Source organism: Nasonia vitripennis, chromosome 3 (genome assembly GCF_009193385.2).
Source record: "Nasonia vitripennis strain AsymCx chromosome 3, Nvit_psr_1.1, whole genome shotgun sequence".
Taxonomy (NCBI): domain Eukaryota; kingdom Metazoa; phylum Arthropoda; class Insecta; order Hymenoptera; family Pteromalidae; genus Nasonia; species Nasonia vitripennis.
Window position 1 is genome coordinate 16,423,808 of NC_045759.1, and position 12,351 is coordinate 16,436,158.

The 12,351-nt window shown below is 46.5% G+C and overlaps 1 protein-coding gene across 1 annotated transcript; it reads left to right on the top strand.

Moving 5' to 3' along the window:
- The first annotated feature begins 6,788 nt into the window (after positions 1–6,788).
- Positions 6,789–9,756, top strand: LOC107980963. The gene is made up of 2 exons (XM_016984731.2): positions 6,789–7,442; positions 7,728–9,756. Exons 1-2 carry the CDS (start codon positions 6,967–6,969, stop codon positions 7,843–7,845), a joined length of 594 nt encoding a protein of 197 aa, XP_016840220.1. The 5' UTR covers positions 6,789–6,966; the 3' UTR covers positions 7,846–9,756.
- The last annotated feature ends 2,595 nt before the right edge of the window (positions 9,757–12,351 follow it).

Consider the following 12,351-nt stretch of genomic DNA (forward strand, 5'->3'; position numbering starts at 1 on the left):
GCGGCCGCCGGTGTAAATGCTGAATTTGGAGTCGGGAGCTTGACGTTGATTAGGCGACACGCTAATACGTTCGATACCCCATCCACTGCGCGCAACTGCTAGCCTAATCTTTCGCAGTATTAGAGTCTCACCGTTGGGTAATTAGCGCCGGGCGGCGGACACATCGGCCATCGATCCCTGCGTGTATCGACGCGCGAGCGAGCTGTATTTATACTCGGAAACAAAGGCCGCTACCGCGCGCGCGGCGGCAGAATAAAGAGGGGGGGGGGGAAAGGGTAGGTAATGGCCGAGTGAGTATGATGAATGGACGGACGGTCGGCCTGACAAGCGGCCATCGCTGGCCTGGTCTGTGCGCGCGCGATGATGGATGAGCGAGCGCTCTCTCTTCCTCCTTCTCCTAGTGGCCCTAATTATTTCATACTTTGCAATCAGTACGATAATCCATCGACGCCGCGGCCGCCTGTCACGGATAAATCATCGCGCTTATCATCATCGGCTCTGCTCTCCGCTCTTTGCGAGTACGATGACGAGCGACACACGCGGAAGCTCGGGCGGAGGAGAGAGATCGTGTTTACGATATTACACGCGATGTGTCACGAGCGACTGCAGCGATTCGTAGCAGCTTTTGATAGACGAGCGCCCGCGTAATTGTTAATGGATGAGCCTTGTTTTTCGTCGCGAACTAATTTTAACGACTTTCCTCGAGAATTCAAGCAGATGTACACGCACAACTGCTTAATGGCCCGAGCGACGAGCCCTGTGTGTTATTCGTGTGAAGTCTCGCCCGCGATGTTTACTGCCGCGGCGCACAGAGAGCAGGAGGAGAACTCCGCACGATGATTTAACGCCTTTTCGCGCCCGACGGAGTAATGAGCCTTTTCAAATGTCGCGCCGGGGAGAATTATTCGGGAGGTGATTTAAGACTCGAACAAGCCCGTGCTCCCTTCCTCCGCCTTCTTTTTTTCGCATTCTCGGTGCTCCGTCTCTGTAGTGGGTATATTTTAAAGCGCGCGTAAATTAAACTAGAGCGTCTTGGGATCAAAAAGCGGGATACTGGGATGATGAATCGCCCGAGGAGTGATTGTATGCAAAGTCGCGAGAGGCTCGTCGAATCGTTCGAATACGTTTTAAGCGCACACGTGCGCGCGAGGAAAATAACCAAGGCGAGGTGATAAAATTTTGCAATCAGCGAAAGTGTCGAAGCTCTCTCACTCTCGCGGATGAAATAAATCAGAAAACTTTTGATCCGAGCTCTTATCCGCCAGGCGATATCTCATCAATTAGTCACGTATTTTTGAGGCGGCCGGAAACTTTCGGTCTGTATATATTTTGCCGCCGCCGAAGAATTAAAACTTGAGTCATATTCGCCGTGGACTATTGTAAAGTATGTTTTATTGCTCTAGCTCTCTCTCTCTCTCTCGTCGGATATACTTCTTATCGAGGCGGGCAATAAAATTAATGACTTATTCGCCCGCGAATCGTATATTATAAAGCCGATCGCGAACTTGTTTTACTCTCCTATCGCCGATAATTCTTGTAAATTAAACGGCTGATACGAGGCTAATTTATTGCGGGAGCTCCTGATTTCGCTCTCACTCAATGAAAACTTTTTCTATTATTACGCTTCACAGTCGCCCGCACTTAAAGAATATCGCTTGCGCGTCGATAAAGCAGTATACGCGATATACACACGTCATAAATTTTATACGACGGTGAACTTTCTTCGCCCGAAATCATATATAGTATCGTAGGAAAAAACACTCATCCGGCTCAGATAACGCGCAATCTTTACAGCCCTCGCTCGCTCAGTGTACACGCGAAAAATATCCTCATTAAAATTCGTTATCTCCCGTCTTCCCATCGTTAAATCGTCTCGAACAATATCTCTGTCTCTGTCTCTGTCTCTCTTGGGTTATTATTTTTAGGACTTATAAATAACGGCGTTATGCGAGCGCGCTAAGTACACCGTCGCGAAGCAGCTCACATATCTTATATACGTACATTTTTATCGTTCCCTGCACTCGCCTGGCTCGCCTCGTCAAAACATATTTTATTGATCGCAGATTGCAAAACACGCGCGCACACCCGCAATCTCTCCCCGCCACCATACGTGACTTTCCGTTCTCACGCATTTGCGCGCGCGAGGCTGCTTTAATAATTCATCGCGTGATCCTTCGGAGGAGCAATGCTTTATTACGCGCTCGACAAGTGCTCCTGTTTTCTCGAGCGAAAGTGAGAGAAAGAGAGAGAAAGAGAGAGAGAGGGGGAGCTCTACTGGCGCAAAAGAGATAACCGAGATAAATAAAGCGAGAAGGGAAGTAACATCTCAGCGCATTGTGTCACTCGATGCCTCATTGTCGCATTGTCTATGTATCCTATGTAGCCAGAACGCGAAGCACACGCCAGCTAGCTGTTGTCTGTCTGTGTGGACGGGTGATTTACGATTGACGCCGCTGCTTTACGAGCCTCAACGCGTGCTGCATGAGGCGAGCGAAGAAAGACTGTGCGGCGGCATAGGCAATAACACGCTGTATTCTATATTTGAGCACCTGTGAGTGCGGCTATTGCGGTGCGAAGATATCGGTCGTGATCTTCCTGCAACTGTGAGTTGAAGCTTCCTATGCGTCGGGTTTGTGTTTTTGGTTAACATTCAGAAAATAATGTACTTTCTTTGAAACACGAGTGCGCGTAAACGCCGCAATCAATAAAAACTTTCCGAGCCCGACGTAACCGCACGCGTCAATCACACGATCGTCGAAACAAAAGCGATTTATTATTTCGCGGAAACGCAATTATATTCGTCATTCAAAACAATACACTTCCCGTTCCCATCATCCTCGCTCGCTCGCTGGCACAGCTGTTTCTTCGCGGGAGGCGCTGTACACGGACATTAATGGATTTTCTCGCAGCTTATTTACAAGACGCTCCCGCTCTCTCGACGCTAATAAAAGTCCGCACACAGCCACGCCTCGTCCGCTCTTTCTCCGTCAAAGCGCGGCGCGAGCCGAACGCTTCCATTAACGCCGACCGTTATATTCGCCTCTGCGCGCTTAAACGCCAAACACGAGAATTTTTTCGCGGCTCGCTCGAGAATAACGATCGCGTCGAGGGATCTCTCTTTTTCCCAGCTCGATCGAGAAAAGTCCCGACGGCTTGTTTACAACAGCCGCTGCGCCGGCTTCGAGTTTATCGCTCCGCGGGCTGTTCGCGCTTTTATGAGCCTCGGCTTCGGGAGGATTAAGCCCGTACATCTTTATGATATCTTAGAGTGAGAGATTATATAACTTGCGGGAGAGTATATAGCGTACATTCGTAATTCGTGCGCGAAGCGGAGAATTTACGACTTTGACCCAAATTGGAGAGAGCTGCGGGCAAATAAATCTTTGAAAAATCTCCCTTTTTCCTGGAAAAATTTCCACAGCTTTACCAGAGAGAGCTGCGCGAGGAGAGTGTTTTCATTATCTGTCGGCGTTGAATTTTGAACGTCATCAGTTTTTAGGGCGCGTTGAGAAAAGCTGAAAAATAAAATCGTTATCGTGCACGCGTCGAAGATGCCAATTAGTGCGTGTAAGTCGGAACAATAATATTGTCGCGAGCGCTGTTCCGAAATCCTCATTAGCTTGCGAGCTTTGAGAAAATCCTATTTTCGAATGAAAAAGCGGAGCTGCGAGTGAGAGAGAGAGAGAGAGAGAGAGAGAGGACTCTAAAACAATATTGTACGAGAGAGCTTCCGAAATCTCCGCGCTTGTTTTAAAAACAAAGAGAGCCCTCGGCTCTTCGCAAATCGCGCATCACGTGATCTCTCGCGCCTCCTTTATACACACGTACATAAGAGTCAAAGCCTACTCGGGCAAAGTAAACGGACGCGGAGTGGCCCTGTTAAAACACCTGGACACTTAGCTAGAAAAGCCGAAATTCCCGGGAGGTGTATATTTTTCCACGCGAAAAGTCAAATAACAGCGGCGGCCGAGAGGGTCACGTGGAAGCGAACGTCAAGTGCGCGTCACAGGTCTATTTCGGCGCGTGTATATCTCGTGAGAAAGCAGCAAGTCGTTTGATGGGGGAGTAGCTGTGACTTAAGAAGACGCCGCCGTGCAAACAATCGGCTCTATAAGGCAGCAGCGGCTGCTGCCTAATTATCGGAAATCGTCTTGGAAGTTGCAGCCTGTCTGTCCTCGCGGCACTTTAATAAATAGGCGCCGCCGCCTCCGCAACCCTTAAGTGCTGGGAACACGGGAGCTCGTCATTAGCCCGCAGAGCGCAGACCGTATGTACACGCGCGCGCGCGTGTGTGGGTAGCGCATTAGGGATCGAGAGGAGAGACTGTGTAATTTTCCCCGAGGCGCCAGGGTGCCGTATCTGCCCCTTTTAAGAACACGGGAGGAGCCGAACTGCTTTGTGTGGCGTATTGTAGGATCAGCGGGGATACATGGAATGAGTAAGAGAGAGCGAGAGAGAACAGGCAAAGTGGATGTGTGTAGCGAGGTAGGCATGGCCTTGAGTCGCTCTTGACGGAGTCGAAGGCCGATGATGGATACGATGAATCATCAGGCCTGATGTTAACTCGGTACCTTTTATGTTAAAACTTTTTCCTCTCTGACGTGTGGTGCTTGATGGAACACTTTTAATACAAGTTTCGTTTTTCCACCGAGTTTTCTTGTTTCATTATACTGCTTGAACGTACGTATGAGCATTGACAAATTCGACTCGCACATAATTAGATACCAAACAGAACTTTCTACGCGCCATCAGCGGCAAAAGCGGCAGATGTCATTCCGCAAGCTCTCCTATACTCGCGCGTGTCGTGCTATCATCGTCCTTCGCCAGACGCTTCTGGGACTACTGTTGCTTGACACGTCGACGCGTAAAACGAGTTCTCGCGCGCGGGCGTTCACGGCAACGAGCGCGTCAACGGCCTGTCACTCGGCGCCCCGTATATTCACGAGCTTTCGCCTCTGCATTTGCATATACGAAGCCGCCGCTGCCAAGCTTTTTCTCATTGCCGAGCCGCCGACGAAACTTTTACTGCGGCCGTGAGATATTCCTCGCGCGCCGTAATTCCGATGTATTCCGCGGCTGTATCAAAATTCGTATGTAACGATGTTCAATTAATAACGCACGCACAAAGGCTGTAAATCGGGCGTAAGAGAGCGCAAAAAAACTCGAAAGACGACGCGCGGTAAATCCGACGACTCTGGCGAAGCGAGTAGACACACGTCGCGCGGAGCGATCGTCCGCAAAGGAAGAGAAAAGACAGCGGCTAAGAAGCGCGTGCGACGGAGAGCAGAGAGAAAAAAGACTACGCGACGAAGCAGCAGCAAAAGAGTGAAATAAAGCCCAGGCGAGAGAACGAAAGCCGCGGTATACACAGAGAGAAGGAGAGACCGCGACACGGGGGAGTATAAGGCGGCCCTTTGATGTCGGGATGTTTACTTTATGGCCGTGGCGTGATTGTGACAGCATCCCGCGGCTGGCCCTGTGTGCGTAGTGCTGACGTCATAAATGCGCGCTGTATACTATATACCCCGCTCGTCCACACGTAATCTTGCCTCCCGCTTCTCTAATCCAGCCACTTTTTCTTCCCACTCTCTTTTACGGCCACCTCTCTCTTTCTCTCCGTCATGTTTTCTCGTCTTATTTCTTCGTTTATTCGCCCCGCCGCGCGGAGGAAGGCCGATGCCGGGCGAGCTTCGCCGCGTATACGACGACGAGGCGGTTTACGAGGCTGCTGCTACCGCCGCCGCCGTGCGCGCGCGTGCGCAAGGATTTACGTCGTCGTGTGTCACGCGTCGTTACTGCCGCAGCGCCGTTATGAGACGTTTACGATAAGATATGTCGCACCTTTCGCCCCGGACATCCAGTAGATTTACGCGACGACTCTGCCGCTGCTGCTGCTTTCTCGATCCTTAGTGTTCTCCTTGTTCTTCTTCTTCTATATCTCCACCCACGAGCTCGAGCTCGCTCGCTTCGAGAAGAAATTCAGCCGCCTAGCAGAGTTATTTTTGAGCTTCGCCCTTTTAACTCGTCCGTATGGATAACACCACGCTACGATACTTTCTCTGCGTCTGATTACGGTTTCATTATTTTACACGCGCGCGGTATACTATATGGCTGCGTATACTCGTTGCGGAGAGAAGAACGAGCCGTCGTAAATTTGCCTCCGTCGTATACGGAGCTTTTTACGCACTATATATTGCCATAGGTCGCGCGCTGACTTTATATTGGTCATGCACGGGAATTTAATAATACGAGAAAAGCAATATGCTCCTCGGCTTTACGCGCAGTCGTGAATCGTTTACTGCGAGTTAATTTCGCTATTATACAAACCAGTGTCGAAGCGTCTCGCCGCGTTTATCGAGTCGTAACACGCGCGCGTAACACTGGAATAGGAAAAAAAAGTCAAAACATTTTCAGGAGCACCGTATAACCTCGTCTCTTATTTTACAACTCGATGAAATCGTTCCGACTGCATAATAAACCGCGAGCTCGAATCGAATCGAAACTAATCAGAGATAATGCGAGGACAACGAGGCGACGAAAACGCTTCCATTCCGTTCCCGACATCAAAGCGGCGCGAGGGCAGCCTCGCATAGTCGAGCGAGAGAGGGAGAAAATTGGAACTCTGACAAATTGCTTCTCGGAAATACACGCGCTCGCGCTTAATGTCAATGGCGAGTGACGAGTTCTCGCGCGCCTCACTGCGCGCACGGAATTGCGGAAGAAGGAATCGCTTTCCATCCCGCGCGCACGCACGCAACGCTTATATAGCCTTCATCTGCTGAACCGTCGTCGCGAGCTCCGACGATCAATCAACGATAGCGACTGCTGCTGCTCACGGAGCTCGAAAGTAGATTTCATAAATCATCGGGAGATCGATCGCTGCGCTGCTCGACACCCGGGAGTGTACCGCGTTTGTGTGTAACTATGTGTGTGTGCACTCGACCTCGAGGCTGAGTGCTTGAATTAATGCGGCGTGGAAGAAGGCATCATCGGAAGGCCGGAAGCGTCCTGCGTGAAGCGAATGTAACAAGGGATGCGATTGGCTCTGCGTGGCCAGAGAGAAAGTACGAAGCGGAAGCGAGTGCGAGCCCAAGCCGTAGTCAAAATAGAGTCTGCAGAGAAAGAGAGGGGAGAATGAGGGGGAGAGCAAAGGGACGACTGCGACCCACGCAATTCGTAATAGTCGGTTCAGTCTACCGAGAGAGCTGGCAGCGTGAAGACGCAGTCCGTCCCAGCGCTGCGCTGGGACGGACCTTTTCGGCTAGACAGCAAGCAGAAGAGTGGGGGAACCCAAGCCACGCGCAGAACACCAAGCGACGCTGGGATTTCGCATCGGAGCAAAAGGAGACTCAGCAACGATGCCGGATCAGCAGGAACTTGAAGCTGAGAAGGAGACGCGCTCACGAGCCCAGGCGAACCAGCAGAAGCTGGAGACAGCTAAGGTAAAATATTTAAACAACTTTAAAAATCGTAGATTGTGCATCTATGGGGTACAAGAGAAGGACAAGCCATAGAGCACGTGTAAATTGCTACACGTGCTTTGGGGCGGCTTTCGCTTCTCCCGCGGTGCGCATGCTATTTTTCTCCACGCCAAGCGTGAAGTGTGCATCTTAGCGTTCGCTAGGAAAGGCTAAAGTACGCACTTTACGCGTGCTGCGGAGAAAACTACTTTTATATTAGTCGAAATATTATTTAGACTAATTAGTATTGTTCGTTTTTTCTTATAGAGGCGTCTCAGACACCGACAACACACACGATTCCCCCTGCTGGAGTGGCAGCAGCAGCAGTAGCAGGGCCATCAACGCTAGCATCCCTGGCAGCGCAGATGAGACGCCAGAATTATAGTCCGGGCGCTGGTACCATCTGAGTGTAAATTTTGAGCTCCCCTCAGTAACTTGGAGTTTTTCTATGTTTTCTGGGATGCTGAATCGAAATTTGTTGGTTACGAAGCCCGAAATTCGTCAGTTTTTTTTTTTTTATAAACAAATTACTGATTAGCAATAAACAAATAATAGTTATTTGCAATTGAAAAAAATTGAGTAACATTATTTAGGTATTTTCGAATCGAAAGCGTTCTTACGACTATTTCTCGTAAAATACATACTTTTTAAGTTAAAAATCGTTGAATTTTTAGATTTCACGAGAGTGAACGAGAAAAACAGCTCGAAGAATCGCGGAAAAATCAATAAAGTTTTCACAAAATACGATTTTTCCCGTTCACTCTCGTGAAATCTAAAAGTTCAACGATTTATAACTTAAAAAGTATGTATTTTACGAGAAATAGTCGTAAGAACGCTTTCGATTCGAAAATACCTAAATAATGTTACTCAATTTTTTTCAATTGCAAATAACTATTATTTGTTTATTGCTAATCAGTAATTTGTTTATAACAAAAAACTGGCAGGTTTCGGGCTTCGTAACCAACAAATTTCGATTCAGTATCCCAAAATACATAGAAAAACTCCAAGTTACTGAGGGGAACTCAGAATTTACACTCAGATAGCACCAGCGCCCGGACAATTAGGGCCGGAGAACATCTCGACTGACACGGGGGATTTTACGAGCGCAGCGAGATGCATCTACACAGAAGACCACTTATATATACACGCACCATAGTATTACGCGCTCGTCGATTGTTTGTTTGTAGCGCACCAATTTGTACATTCGTTCAGTTTTTAAACGGCGGTGAGCCACGCTACGTCATTTGTCACTGCGGCCGAAGCGTTGCTAATCAGAAGTGTGTGCGGGCGCAAATCTTGCTCTTGAGCGGTCGTATTGCGCGAGTTAAAGCTGATTTGCGCATATCGCTGGAATTACAGCGCGTGGAGGTGGTTTATGACATTACGAAAACATCCTAGATCTTTCGTTTTTTCTCGCGGTACTTGCAGTACCTAACACTTGTCTTCTGTTGCTGCTGATTGTACGTTTACGAAGTGCGTTATGGGCAGTATATTGATGTATACTATTCCGTTGAGTCACAGTATACAATACCTCGTGCACATCCGTGAGGGGGGAGGGGGGTGGGAAACGCGAGGGGGAGGAATTTCATATACATAACGAGGTCAAAAAACTTGGTTCATTGTCGATTGATTTCGTGAAAAACACTTTTTTTATTAAAAATATCTTCAACGTACAACATAAAAATTAAAAAAAAGCAAAAGTGTAGTCGAAGTTTCTTCTACGGTACTTTCAATCATTGGAGCTTATTGTTTTTTTTTTTACAGCCGGTTTATCACAGTTTGTGGGTTCTTGAATACTATTTTGGAATGTGGGGTTCATGGGACGTAACTTACAGCCGGTTTATCACAGTTTGTGGAATTATGGATTCTTTAATACTATTTTGGAATGTAAGGTTCAAACAATGTAGCTCCAACGACGGAAAGGAAATTTCCTGAGAAAAATCGGACTACGACGGTTCAAATTTTGGAACTTCTATATATACGAATCAACTGATCTTCTTAACACTTGCGAGGAAAATTTTTCGGTTTGCCATCTATCGCTAACCATCTTAAGCTTTGTATGTATATCGAGATAGCGCTGCGCCCAAGAAAGAAGGAGCAGTTGAGTAGTATGGTTCGCGTCCACTAGGGGGCTGCCCGTAACACCAAAGCAAAATTGAAACGGGAGGAGATATAAACGAGCGAGCGATCGAGTATAGACATCCGAAATACTGGATCTTCCTTAAGAACTTACGCAATGTGTTATGTTGTACAATTTAATAAAAATAAATAAATTAATAAATTCTGAAAAATATAATTTAATTTGAATTAAATCGTAATCACCTGAAAATGCAGGTTGCAATTTATTCGTCAATTTGAGTTATTAAAGTGTTGTGAATATGAGTAAGTAGTACCTAATTTACTACACACCGAAATTAAATTATCCTTTTTTTTTCATCAACGCGTCAAACTCGAGCCTACGCTCTTCAAACGTTAATAAACGGTCAAAACAAAGCCGCATCTATTTTTAAAATTAGCACAGCCATCATTATCCATCAAAGTCTGCGCAGCCGGTCATTTTTTCATCAAATATCAACGGCATTCCCGAATAGAGCACAATACAAATTAGGAGAGCCTGTATCGCGTTTGTGTGAAACTGTGTGCGTGTGCACTCGACCTTTCCGCTTCCGCTTCGTACTTTCTCTCTGGCCACGCAGAGCCAATCGCATCCCTTGTTACATTCGCTTCACGCAGGACGCTTCCGGCCATCCGATGATGCCTTCTTCCACGCCGCATTAATTCAAGCACTCAGCCCCAAGAGAGAAAAACAGCTCGAAGAATCGCGGAAAAATCAATAAAGTTTTCACAAAATACGATTTTTCCCGTTCACTCTCGTGAAATCTAAAAGTTCAACGATTTATAACTTAAAAAGTATGTATTTTACGAGAAATAGTCGTAAGAACGCTTTCGATTCGAAAATACCTAAATAATGTTACTCAATTTTTTTAAATTGCAAATAACTATTATTTGTTTATTGCTAATCAGTAATTTGTTTATAACAAAAAACTGGGTTTCGGGCTTCGTAACCAACAAATTTCGATTCAGTATCCCAAAATACATAGAAAAACTCCAAGTTACTGAGGGGAACTCAGAATTTACACTCAGATAGCACCAGCGCCCGGACAATTAGGGCCGGAGAACATCTCGACTGACACGGGGGATTTTACGAGCGCAGCGAGATACATCTACACAGAAGACCACTTATATATACACGCACCATAGTATTACGCGCTCGTCGATTGTTTGTTTGTAGCGCACCAATTTGTACATTCGTTCAGTTTTTAAACGGCGGTGAGCCACGCTACGTCATTTGTCACTGCGGCCGAAGCGTTGCTAATCAGAAGTGTGTGCGGGAGCAAATCTTGCTCTTGAGCGGTCGTATTGCGCGAATTAAAGCTGATTTGCGCATATCGCTGGAATTACAGCGCGTGTAGGTGGTTTATGACATTACGAAAACATCCTAGATCTTTCGTTTTTTCTCGCGGTTCTTGCAGTACCTAACACTTGTCTTCTGTTGCTGCTGATTGTACGTTTACGAAGTGCGTTATGGGCCGTATATTGATGTATACTATTCCGTTGAGTCACAGTATACAATACCTCGTGCACATCCGCGAGGGGGGAGGGGGGTGGGAAACGCGAGGGGGAGGAATTTCATATACATAACGAGGTCAAAAAACTTGGTTCATTGTCGATTGATTTCGTGAAAAACACTTTTTTTATTAAAAATATCTTCAACGTACAACATAAAAATTAAAAAAAGCAAAAGTGTAGTCGAAGTTTCTTCTACGGTACTTTCAATCATTGGAGCTTATTGTTTTTTTTTTTTACAGCCGGTTTATCACAGTTTGTGGGTTCTTGAATACTATTTTGGAATGTGGGATTCATGGGACGTAACTTACAGCCGGTTTATCACAGTTTGTGGAATTATGGATTCTTTAATACTATTTTGGAATGTAAGGTTCAAACAATGTAGCTCCAACGACGGAAAGGAAATTTCCTGAGAAAAATCGGACTACGACGGTTCAAATTTTGGAACTACTATATATACGAATCAACTGATCTTCTTAACACTTGCGAGGAAAATTTTTCGGTTTGCCATCTATCGCTAACCATCTTAAGCTTTGTATGTATATCGAGATAGCGCTGCGCCCAAGAAAGAAGGAGCAGTTGAGTAGTACGGTTCGCGTCCACTAGGGGGCTGCCCGTAACACCAAAGCAAAATTGAAACGGGAGGAGATATAAACGAGCGAGCGATCGAGTATAGACATCCGAAATACTGGATCTTCCTTAAGAACTTACGCAATGTGTTATGTTGTACAATTTAATAAAAATAAATAAATTAATAAATTCTGAAAAATATAATTTAATTTGAATTAAATCGTAATCACCTGAAAATGCAGGTTGCAATTTATTCGTCAATTTGAGTTATTAAAGTGTTGTGAATATGAGTAAGTAGTACCTAATTTACTACACACCGAAATTAAATTATCCTTTTTTTTTCATCAACGCGTCAAACTCGAGCCTACGCTCTTGCTGCGCCAAGCGTGAAGTGTGCATCTTGGCGTTCGCTAGGAACGGCTAAAGTACGCACTTTACGCGTGCTGCGGAGAAAACTACTTTTATATTAGTCGAAATATTATTTAGACTAATTAGTATTGTTCGTTTTTTCTTATAAAGGCGTCTCCGACACCCACAACACACGCGATTCTCACCAGCAGCACAACAGTAGCAGGGCCACCAACGCTAGCATCCCTGGCAGCGCAGATGAGACGCCAGCATCAGGGCAGGAGAACATCTCGACTGACCCGGGGGATCTTACAAGCACAGCCAGATGCATCCGCACAGAAGACCA